At 42.8% G+C, this 12281-nt stretch overlaps 1 protein-coding gene across 1 annotated transcript in view; it reads right to left on the bottom strand.

Moving 5' to 3' along the window:
- Positions 1-12281, bottom strand: part of LOC309417811 (poly(rC)-binding protein 3-like) — a gene marked incomplete at its 3' end in the record, with an annotated part of 59050 nt that overhangs the window by 18670 nt on the left and 28099 nt on the right. The window contains exons 5-7 of the mRNA XM_082015376.1: positions 10336-10467; positions 6291-6419; positions 4067-4210 (exon numbers count right to left, since the gene is read on the bottom strand). Coding sequence (XP_081871502.1) covers positions 4067-4210; positions 6291-6419; positions 10336-10467 — 405 coding nt within the window. The remainder of the gene's footprint in view (positions 1-4066; positions 4211-6290; positions 6420-10335; positions 10468-12281) is intronic.

A 12281-nucleotide genomic window follows, 5' to 3' on the forward strand; every position in this document is an offset into this window, starting at 1 on the left:
GGGGTATAGTTTCTGGCACCACTCCTGGAAGCACTGGGGAGAGGTGGGGGAGGCAAAAAAAGCACGTGAGCGAGGAGGGACACGGTGGCATGTCTGGCACTAGTTAGCATGGCCCTTCATCTTTCCTGATGGCTCTGTTCAACACTCTGTAATGGCCTACAAAGAAAAAACTATCGAGAGTTTATAATTTTCTATTATATCCTGTAGAGCTTTTTTGAATGCAACGGCATGTCAGAAAAAATTTAATATGCTTGTGCTTAGATAAGCAGGAAAGCAGAAAGACAAATTATAACATATAAATATTTGTAGTGGGAGAATTATAAAAAGGAACAGAGCTGATTAGCTTAGTTTGCAAAATGCTTATTTGACAAAAGGCCTCTTAGAAAGTAATGAATCCTCTGCAAATGATAAAACAATTCATTTAATGGAGTTCAGATATTAAAACCTTTAATGCCTCCAACTGCTTAATGCACATTTCTGCAGCAGAATTTCCCTTCTGGAAATATGTGCTTGCTTATTTAGTTTTTAAATTAGTTATAAAATAAGGCCTCAATCGGGCAAACATTATGCACATGAGCAGTTTTCTGGCAGAAGTGCGTGTGACTGGGCTCAATGGGATGCTCATGGGTGTACGTGCTCCCGTGCACCTACAGGAGATGGCCATGACGGGCAGTTTAAAAATGACAAGAAAAGGTTCCAGCTCACCAAAACAGGGGATCACTGCTATCAGTGGCTCTGAAGCAAGCACATATTCAAGCAAGCAAAGCAGCTGCTTAGGTGTTCTACCAAACAAGGGCAAGCTTGAGGAGATGCTACACTGCTTTGCTGAGCCGGGGCTCTGTCGTAGCCAAGCACAGGAGCAGCCTCAGGAGGTTACAGCTGAAAAGGGCGCTGGGAGGGGGCATAGCTCCGTGAGCAAACAGCGCGTTTGGAAACGACGCTTTGGTCTCTGAACCTCTATGCTCTTTTCTGCTCTTGGTTTTATCTCAAACCCAGCTGAGAGAACATCTTTTACGTGGGTGCTTCCCAAGCAATGGTCAGTAAACCAGTAAGAAACCACTGCAAAAAAATGACCAGCGAACCTAACGGAAGTCACCCCTTTCCTCATCGGTCCAGTCCTCATACTTCCATGTATACATATGAGGGAGCAAACAAAATGGAGAAATAACAAAAATAGTCAACACTCAGAGCTCACACTAGTTTTTATTTGGTCGTCAATGAAAACCATCAAAGCAGCATGGACAAGATGGGTCTTCGATTCTCCTTCCCAGTAAAAAAACCCCAAAACTCTTAATTTCTTACGCTCCCAAAAGGTCATTTGACCGATGTAGGTTGAGAAAAACTGTCTTTGACTGCTTTACCCCTTGGCAGAGGAACTGTGCCGTTCTGCGGCTGGGGCATACTCAGTACAAGCCTGGTGGAGGCTACTGAGACATCTGTACTGTAATATTTCACTAAGGACATGAGCTACGGGTCTGCTTCCATCAAAGTCAAGGGCAACTTTCCTACTGACGTACTGCCAGTAGTAACAGCAGGAATGACCTGGTCTACAAATCTCCCTCAGTTTAAACCAGAAAACTGCTATGGGGCATAAAGCAAAGCTGTACCCTGTGAGTACCCATCTAAACAGCAATGTAGCACGGCAGGTAGAAATTTCCAATTTGTTTCCATCAGGCAGGAATGCTGGATTTATTTTTTTTTTTTTTAAGCACTTTTATTTATGCTAAATATGGTAAGGGGCAGAGCAGGGCTAGGTAGTGTTCAGCTTCATTTTAGTTCTGTCATGCAATACGGTATCCAAGAAGCACAAGAGAATTAAAAGCAATACTTAAAGCAGGAGAACCCCAACTTGTTAAGGAAAACTAGAAATTTGATTGTTGCTAGTGTTGCTTGATATACAAGCATTAAACAAACCAAAACCTTTCAAGATAGTCATGACGAAATTTAGAATGGAAAAATGGAAAAATAACTTCTGATAGGGTAGCCAAAAGATTGCATGGAATTAACACTGATGATAAAATTTTATTTTCAGTATTATTTTCCACTTATGAAACCTGGTTAAAGTGCTTTCCATACTGATGCCCAAACACACCTTAAGCATTTTCTTAAAAAGTCTGCTTAGTCAGAGCATACAGAAATTCAAAGCACACAGAAAGTGTCTGTCTCTTACACTCTTTCTCACATCAACAAGCTTGCGCTAGACAAGTGAGAACACTCTTTTAACTGGTAACACTGAAGATGACAAGAGGTGTTAGACCTTAAAATAGGACACTTCCAATTATTTATACAAACTGCTTGGAGCACTCTAGAAAACAGTCTCAATACTTTTAAGTAATCATATATACAGAGACAGTCTTTGAAGGTAGTGGCAATTACAATACTGGTAACATGGGCCGCTGCACATACACACATATTCTTAAAGGAAAGCACTGCAGTGTAAACATATATAGAGAGTAAATTATTCTGAAGTTTCAGTTATAGACCAATTTCTGGAAAAATATTTTAAATTTCAATTCAACTTTGGTCACAGTTGAAGCATATTTCTTACTTTGAAGACAACTAAGAGTTGTAGGCTTGAACACCAGGAACTGAAAGCTACTACATCCAGATTATGAAAACCTGGATATACATCACTATGTATCATTACAGAGTAGAAGGTAAAACTCTGAGACAAAAATTCAGAAAAAGCTCATTACAAGGCCCTGTCAGAAGCAATGGCGCTTTGGCATAAGCTTGAGATGTGCAGGAGCTTCCTTACAAACCGGCAGATTGTGGTGGCACAGGTCATCTTACCACCAACAATACCAGCAGCACGTTGTGCCCTCTGCTCCACCAGGAACCCTGTGTCTGGCTTCTCATACGACCTCTGAATTGCCTACCGGGGTGAGACATGGTCTCTAGGGCTGCCAGAGGTGATGCAATGGGGTGATGACCTGCGCTGGGCTAATGGGACGGGAGATGGGACCTGCCTGCAGATGTTCCACCATGCAGGTGAGTGGCTCTTCCCACTGGGTAACTACTTGCTGTCATCTTGGTGAAAAGATTTGTCTGGGTAGGGGTGCCTTACTGCCAAGAGAGGCTTCACATACGCGAATGCCGCGTAGAGGGACAGCTGCCTTCCTCTAGGCCAGACTTAGAAGATCCATTTCCCCTTGAGTTGGGCAGGGCTTGCAGCACCTCACTCCTCCGCCATTGCACATATCTGGCCAGTGCTGCTCTTAGCCTGTTGGCTGTATGGGTCCCCTTGTGAGCCTCCTATGGTGTTTTTAGGGTACATATCAGCTGCATTCATTGCTGGCTCATCAGTTACTAAAACTGCATCCCCTCCCTTCAATGGCAGAGCAAATTCCTGCCGTGCCTCAGCGGCACTTTGCAGACCATTTCAGAGCATTATCAAAAGACGAGGAAGAGTCACACTGCACATGGGGTTTTAAAGGCAGATGAGAACCCTGGTTGACACAGCTTAAGATGAAGGGGGAATCTTCAAAAGTTCATTATAGAAAAAAGAAACAGGAAAGCTCTGTTATCAATCAGGCTGTTGTGTGCCATGGTTAGGAAGGTCTGCACTTGCATATATGTAGTTCCTGTAACCTCAGAACCCCATTGCTACTTGGTCCTGAGGTTCTACAAGCAGCAGAAATTACATGTGTGTCAATTTTTACTGCAAAATGCACTATTTGGTCCTAAAAAAATAGGAAAACTATGAGAGAAAAATTATGCCTTTCATGAGGAGAAACATCCTGCTGTTTGATCATCTCTGAAAATTGACAAAACTTCTTATACTGCTAGTGGAGCTGCAAGTTAAGAGTGAAAAAACCAACCCCTACAAAAAGCAGTTTTGTCCCACTCAGGGAGCATCTGGTTTAGACACCTCTCAATTCGCAGATGTGCAAACTTTTCTTAATTGCAAAAGTTGATTTTAAATGGTGGTAAAATACCAGTCATCACAAGTTTGTGTCAAGTTTGCAATGCAGTGTTCTCCTTTCCTGCAAACTGTAAGCACACGAAGTAGACAAAGCACATCAATACTATACCAGGCAAAAAAGAGTAAAAGTTGAAAACTAACAGGCGCTGGCTGAGGTTGGGCCAAGACGGTGTGGTTTCCAGCTGAAGCCAAAATGGTGTCTGCTCTTACCTGGCCACCTGCAAAAATGATAGGTGCAGAGGCAGGTTTGGGACGGTAGGGGATGGTGGCACCTTTGGGTGGGGACTGCAGACAAAAACACAAAGAGATCAAAATGCACAATGAAGCAGAGCTCATATTAAAAAAACATTCCTTGCCTTGGTCACCTCAGACGAGGCGGCATACAGCTAACCTAGCCCAGCCCAGTCCACCCTGCCCTTCACCCCATCGACCCAAAAGCAACCTGGAGGCCGGTTGTCTGGCCTTTGAGGGGAAGAACCGAGGCCCCAACTGCACAGTTGAAACTGGCAGTGCTGGCACTCATGGCTTCATTACTGCCATCTTCAGATGAAGCTATGAAGCTTCATAAAGCATGTCAAAGCATTTCAGGAAACATAGGCACAATTTTGAAATCTGTTGTTTTGGAAGAAGCCAGCCTGTGGTCTCACTTTGTTAACACAGAGCAGGCTTCTTGCTTACCTGTCTTTCCTACACTGCTACACATCAAGGTTTCTTGTTTTACCAAGTCAATTAAGTCAGATGTTCAACTGCAAATGACCAGCCTGATCCTGCCTTTTTTCTGCCTGAGCTGGAAGGTTGGAGAAAAATCCTCCTGGCTTCAGCAGGAACACAACCACTGCCTTTGTAATGCACAGAAAGGGAGTTTGTTCCCTGTAGCGCAAGGCAAGGACCCAAAGGGAAGACCCCTGACCAAGGTTAACTTTCTCCTTGTGAATGAAGCACTACTTTACCTGTCTGTAAAAAAGGCTTCAAGCTGCCTGTCCAACACTTAGGAGAATGGTGCCCTGATTTCAGTGCACTAACTACAACAAGAAGGTAGCAACAATATCACTTCCACTAATGTCAGTAACTATTTCATGTCAATGAAAATGTTGCCAAATTAGATATATGCTGCAAATCAGAGTACATTCGCTTTCTTAAACGTCTGAAGCAGCAAACTGTAGTTAAACCAGTGTCTTCTTAGTGCTGCTTGCTATTCGCCTAACACTAAACTAAATACTTCTTATGTCAAAACTGGTTATTTAAAAAGTGGGAAATAGCACTGTGTCTCTCTGATTTTGAGAACTGGCTTCTCTCATCTTCTTTAGCAAATAACTATTTATTCCACGAATGCTACATGGGCAATAGACTACACACTGTATTCACAAAGCTGATAACCATTGCCATCATGTACTCCACCTCTAACAAACTAAAATTATTTTTTAATAGTATCTTTCTGTTCTCCTGCATTTTTATAAACAAATTCCTTCCTCACAGTAGTCTGGCAAAAAAATGAAGCAAGAGTCACTTTCCCCCAGTAAAACACGGGGGATTTATTAGTTTTTATGCTTTCATTTGCATTTGGCTGTATGTTGTTTTGATGCATTGCATACTTCTGAACAGCCAATATTGTTTCTCCCCTCTTTAAAGAATAACTGTAGGGTGTCAGAGCAATGACACGGCCCTGGACTAGACTTAGGAAGAAAGACAAATCATACCAAAAAACTACAGAAAATTTTCCAGCAGAAAATGTGAAAAAAGTGGAGATGTTTCACATTCCACGTCAAAAATCATGGTTACTAGGTCAAAATATTTCATTTTGATTTGCTGAAATTTTTTTTTGAAACTTCTAATCAACTTAATTAATTGAGAAATGTACTTGCATGAAATTATGGACATTTTCAGCAAGGGTTAAAATGCCCAGATGTTTGTATAAATTAATTTTGTATCATTTATTTTAAGAGCTAAAAAACATCCGTCAAAATGAAACATTCTGGCCTTATGCAATGACATGACTCTAAGGAAGAAAAAAGTTGTGCTAAGTCTAAATTATGTTAGTCAGAATTGTTTCTATTTAAAACAAGACCTAGACGTTTTCTGCCCTATTCTGCATCAGAATAAAATGCTTTTCTCTCAGAACGGGCTGCAGCTCCACGCTGGACCTGGTTCGGTATTTGACAGTGTCATGACAGCCCTGGTCTTTGATTACTAAATCCTGCTGTGAGAGGCCCTCAAACACCAGGCAGGGCACAGTTAACAGAGTCGTCTTGAAATCCCTGGCATGGGAAGGGCAGGCAGCAGCCCTGGGGAACCCAGGGCACTCGAAAATGAATAAAGCGTTGGAACATCTCCCGAGCGAGTGGTGACAGGTCAAGCACTCACTTACCTCCAGCATAACCACGCATATTTGTTTCACGCACTGGATAATGGCGTCGGGAGTGCCCGATATAGTCACTGCGCGTTCCGTCGAGTTTGGCAGCATGTCCCCCGCTACCTGCACCTGGGCTCCTGTGGACTTGAGGGGAGACAAAGCAAAGGGAGCATCACTGTCGGGTGGGCAACGGCGCCTCTCAAAAGGCTGTGATGGAGGGGATGCACCTCGAAACGCTTGTCTGGTCTTTGCCAGGTACGGGTATGAGCGCGTATGTGAGCTCATGCCCAGACAGCATAATTGGGGTCTGGCAGGACACGGATTTCCCTGCCCAAGCCAATTTGCAAACACTCCCATCCTAGGAAGATTAGTCCTCGGTAGCTGTTAATGAATCAAGTTGTGACCTGCATTTCAGGACAAGTCTTTTAATCCCCTCGAATACAGACAGTTGCAATGCTGACCAAAAATGAAAAAGGTGAAATGAAGACCTTTTCAATAATAAAAAAAAAGAAAAGAAGAAAGGAAAAAAATGCTCATAACTGAAGAAGGTCTGTTCTGAGTTGCAGATAAATGGCTCTGACGTTATCTACTATCTGACTATCCACTGACAGCTGACTTGTGTCTCTGGATGAAATTTGGGGCTGCCTTATGCTCTGGAATATCTCAAGATGGTACAGAAGCACTTCTTTAATTAGTGTTAATTAAATATATGCACATCATCAACTTTTAGCTCATTAATGAACCCAAGGAGGCAATAAGCCAGTTTTGCTTTCTTTTTTTTTTTTTAAATTCGATCTTGGCATAATGTATGTTAGTTAACCAAAAAAAAAAAAAGAAAACCAAAGAAAGAAAAAAATACAGGAGGCCAAAACAATCCCTGGCATTATTTCACAAATGTCTTGAAAGACCTTTTCAGTTAATAGAAAAAACCCCAGGCATTTCATATTGAGTTAGCACTTTTACATATTACAAACAAAATCTACTCCTGCCTGTTATTGCAATGCAATATTTTGGGCTTTTAAAAAAAATATTTTCAGTAACCATTGACTTTATGTCAGTCAGCAAGGAGTTAATTTATTTTTCTGCTGGTTACATACAACACATGTTATTCTTCTTTCCAAAGACTGATTGAATTACTGATTGCATCTTCTGTTCACTAGTGCTGTTTAAGGCCAGAATATCAATTCCTTGCTCTATAATAGGCTTTTGAATTTCACCATAATTTGATCAATCAATCAGTCATGCTTTTCTTTTTTTGGCTTGGGGTTTTTTTTTGTAATCTTGAAAACAGTACAGCAGCCCTATATGTTGTTCCTGGGTACGTGACCAAGCACAGAATACCATCCCTCGTGCAATTGCTGCTCAGTGTGTTGTTGTGTGATGATGAAATTAGACCACATCTTGGGCTGGATGGTCCCTTTTTGTGTGTTTGATCATATTTGCTGTTTAACATACAGTTCTAGGTATCTGTACATATAGCAAAAAATACTCTGCCAAATACTGCAGTCATTTATGCATTTGCTTCTCATACTAATCTTGTTTATTTTTTGACTTTGGTCATACGTCAGCAAGAAAAAAAATGAGGAATATTTTGTCCATTATGCTTATGCTTAAGAAAATGTGCAGTTTGAATTCTCGCTACATTAGCCTTATCAAAAGACCTCTCTGGTCAAACACTATCCTCTTACTTCTTTGTACTAGACTAGTAGGTAGCAGCTTCTGAAACTGTGCTCACCAGAATAATCACAAAAGTCATTTAATGTACACAGACCAGCAGACCAATCTCACCTTTAAAAGCCTATGTCTGAAAAGCACTCACTCAGTGCTCTGGATATTATTTAAAGGCAATTAAATTTAAAATAAAATCCAAAGTACCGACAGCTGTAAAACCTAGAGCTAAGCACTCACCAGCGCACGGTTCACGCTCACGCCTGCCCCTATTTTAACACAACTAAGAAATGAGCTGGATTCCTGCTGCCTGACAGTTCTCCTGGACACTTAAGAGATCTGGAGGACCATGAGAAATCATGTCTTGTGGCTGAAGTCACCTCCGACCAAGTGCTCTGACAGTAGCTCTCCCTTCTCCAGTGGCAAGGCTTTAGCCTGGCTTCACCTGCTGCCTGCTGGGGTGAGCGCGCAGCCGCTCGGCAGGCTTTCCGACTCACCCGGACGTGAAGGGCTGCAAACACCAACAGCCCGATGGCCGTGCAGGATATGAGCAAGAAATGTCCCACATGTAAGGCAAACTGAACAACTGAACACCTTCTTTCCACTCAGGAAATGCACTTCAACACACAAGTATCTTCCCCCATCTATACAACGTTCTCTCACAAAGGTTTTTGGGGATTGAAGGAAAAAAGAGAGAGGGTTTCCTATCACTCTAACATCTGCACAGAAATAATGTTTTCTTCCCCTCAGTGTCACCAAGCAACTCCTTCCTCCCACACCTCAGAAGCTGGTTTGATAACAAGGACTACTGCGAGGCATGGCTCCCAGACTCTTTGATGAAAAATAAAGCGACAGCATTCCAAGAAAAAAAATCTGATTTGTAATTGCCTTTTATTTGCAGGTCTCGGTAAGCACAGAGACCCCTTCAAATGGCAGGGCTCTGAGTTGTTTTTCTGTGAGTTTACAGCAGACAACCTATTCATGTTTTCATGAACACTGTTTACAGAGCAAGAGGCGCATGGAGGAACAACATGCTGTTTGCTTGGCAACAAAAACTCTGAAACAGCTTTTGGCAGCTCTGTCAGCTAATGGAAGCAGTACACGCTGCTTTTACTGCCCTGTATGCAAGGAGAGAAAAGTCCCTTTCAGTAGCGGCCAGATCCTGAAAGATGAAGATAAGCCTTCAGAACGAACTTTGTTGAAAAAACTCCTGGGACAATCAAATTGGAATCGAAATGAAATAATTTGGAAGAACTTGAAAGTCAACAGGATGAGACACCTAACTACCCTCTATGATCGCCTTTCCTTCCATGGCTACCATAAACTAACATTTCATAGCAAATGCTGGACATATGATTTTGATCAAAACTCTTTCCACTCCTGATCAAATTTTCTCTGATTAAAAAATAATCTGTTAACTTTTTTGATGTGTGAAATGAAACTTAAAAGCTCAATGAAACCTACTGTCTTGAATCTACATTTTAGATAAAAACCAGAAGTTTCAGTTTGGTAATGCCTATCAAAAGCTTTTGTTTTGACATAGTCAAATAAAAAAATGGATCAACATGTTATCTTGATATTCAACTCAACCTACATTGGGATTAACACAAATGTAGAAGGAGCACTGTCACTTCCTCTAGAATAAAAATCCATTTTTCTGAAATGTTCTATTTAGATTTTCTCTACGTGTACTTAGCATGTACCTAATTTTCTTGTTTGGCTGATTAAAAACATTGGCTCTTTGGCTTGGCTATGTTGTTGCAATCATGCATGGAAGAATTAAGACTGGCGCCGTATGATAATTTTTGCATTCTCTGATTGAGGAAAAAGTGGCTGCTAGCACAGAACACTGCAAGAACACCATTAGAGGAAGTCTGGATTTAAAAAAGATCAATATGGGTTTGGAATATAAGAAAACAGGTCACCTGTGGCACAGTGAGATTAAGAAGAAACAGAAAAGGAGCATGAAAATAAATTTTTTCTAAGAAGTAGATCAAGCGTTTGACCTACTATCCTGGACTCTCCAGTGCTACTTGGGCCTTTCTCTGGCCATAAGGGTGGTAACTGATTCGGAAATGGCTTCAACGCTCCACTGAGAAGCTGGACGAGCCATTTCAGCCACTAAACCATTGCTTTGCTAACTTGTGCATCAAAGACTCATACGTTGTAAAGCTGTTTCTTATTTCACCCATGGTCTTTAGCTTCACGGAAGGTCCAAGGGTACAGCTGTGCTGGGCACCTGCTTCCCTCAGAGCAAGGTTTTTCACGGCTTTTCCCTCAGCACATGCTCACACCAGTGCAATGAGCAAAGTGCAGTGGATCATGCTGGCAGGGCACGCTGCGGTAGGACGCCGAGCTAGCCAGTGTCCCCGGCGCACATCCCAAGACTTACCTCCCTAATTTCTTTGATTTTGGAACCTCCTTTTCCTATAAGGGATCCACACTGACTTGCCGGGACGACGAGCCGCAGTGTTACGGGCGGTTTGCTTGTCACCGTGCTGTTTGTCATTGAAGCGTTTATGTCCTGTAATCCAAACATCAGTGAGAATTAGCGGAGGATTTGCCGTTCTGGGCAAGCACTGCGGGGTTCAGAGCGAACGCCCAGGCTGCTCACGGAGCCCTGGGGGGCACGGAACCAGTCGTGGTTTGTTCCTGTTGCAGGTAAAGCTGCCGGCTCTGCTGGTGGTGCGGCGTGAGCACGAACCGCACAAGCAGCTTGTGCCAGAGGAACCTTTTTGCTGTCTGGCATTGCAAGCCCATGCTGCGGGACGGGCTCTGAGGCAAGACTAGGAGGAGGAGGTGGTCTCTGTCATTAGACCAGCCGAAGGGCATGGAAAAGACAAAGAGGCTTTTGAGTTCACAGGCCCCCAAGTCCTGATTTGGTCTCTTTTCCACCACCTCAATTAGAGCACTTCCACTAAACGATATGTCTTTACATTTCACGCGATGTCTGGTCAGGTTTGATACAAAGAAAAAAGGTTAAAAAAGGGAATGACAAAAAAATCTGTGAATAATCTGAAGGAGAGAAAATCAGATTATTCTGATAAATATTTTGCTGCCTCCCAGGTTTAATTTCTCTTTTGTAGCAGATCCATAAGTATCTGTAGTGTTACATAATTTCTAAAATCTTTTGCATCACAGTTATGTAACCAGAGTACAAAAAGCTCAGCAGAACAGCAATTACCTGTATCCAGGTAACAGAACCTGTATCCATGTATCTCATTATCCAGTGAGACTACACTGCACGTTTTTATGAACATTTCAATATACTACTTGTTGCAGGGTTTACATTGTTTTGAATATATTTTGTTTGTTCAAAATCCTCTAGGTAAGAGAAAGCAACCCCACTGAAGTCTTCGTCACAGAGAAAAAGATAAAATTTATTTTCCCACTGACTGATGAGATGCTGCTATGAGTACTTAGGATCATGAAAAAAAGCCACAAGCTGCATGGCACCTCTCCAACAACTCATGAGAACCTCGACGTGGTTTGCTAACACTAGCTGCGAGCTGAAAAGACCATCTCATCCGTCTGTGAGGTGGCATGGCACAGCTATTATACCCTTCACGGAAATGCTAAAAGATTAGGAGCGTGTCCTGGTTTCAGCCAGGATAGAGCTGGTTTTCTTCACAGAAGCTAGTGTGAGACTGTGTTTTGGATTTGGGATGAGGAACTGTTGATAATGTGCTGATGTTTTGGGTTGTTGCTGAGCAGTCAAGGACAGTCCAGCTTCTTGTGCTGGCCTGCCAGCAAGCAGGCTGGGGGTGCACGGGGAGCTGGGAGGGGACACAGCTGGGACAGCTGACCCAGACTGGCCAAAGAGATATTCCCTACCATCCGATGTCATGTCCAGTACATAAACCGGAGTTGGCCGGGGGGCGGAAATCGCTGCTCGGGGACGGGCTGTTGATCACTGGGTGGCGAGCAATTTCTGTATTGGGCATACATTCCTTTGTTGGTATTATCATTGTTGTTCCCTTCTTTCTTTCTGTCCTATTAAACCGTGTTTATCTCAACCCATGAGGTTTTTCCTAATTCTCTCCCCCGTCCCACTGCGGGAGGGGGAGTGAGCGAGCGGCTGCGTGGTGCTTAGTTGCCGGCTGGGGCTAAACCACGACAGTCCTTTTTGGCGCCCAACGTGGGGCACGAGGCTTGAGATAATAACAGTTGCAGGTCACAATATCAGTTTATTTGACTTGCATCATGCTCTCGTCTTTGCTGTACATGTTAAGGATCAGTGTTGGTTTCTGCAGGCTGCTGTACGCTGCAATGATTAGTAATGTCTCGCCTGTGAATTTTGTTTTTAGAGCACTGACCTTGAGCTTAATGTGGTATCAT

The sequence above is a fragment of the Phaethon aethereus genome (assembly GCF_964289735.1).
Source record: "Phaethon aethereus genome assembly, chromosome: 2".
Lineage (NCBI taxonomy): Eukaryota > Metazoa > Chordata > Aves > Phaethontiformes > Phaethontidae > Phaethon > Phaethon aethereus.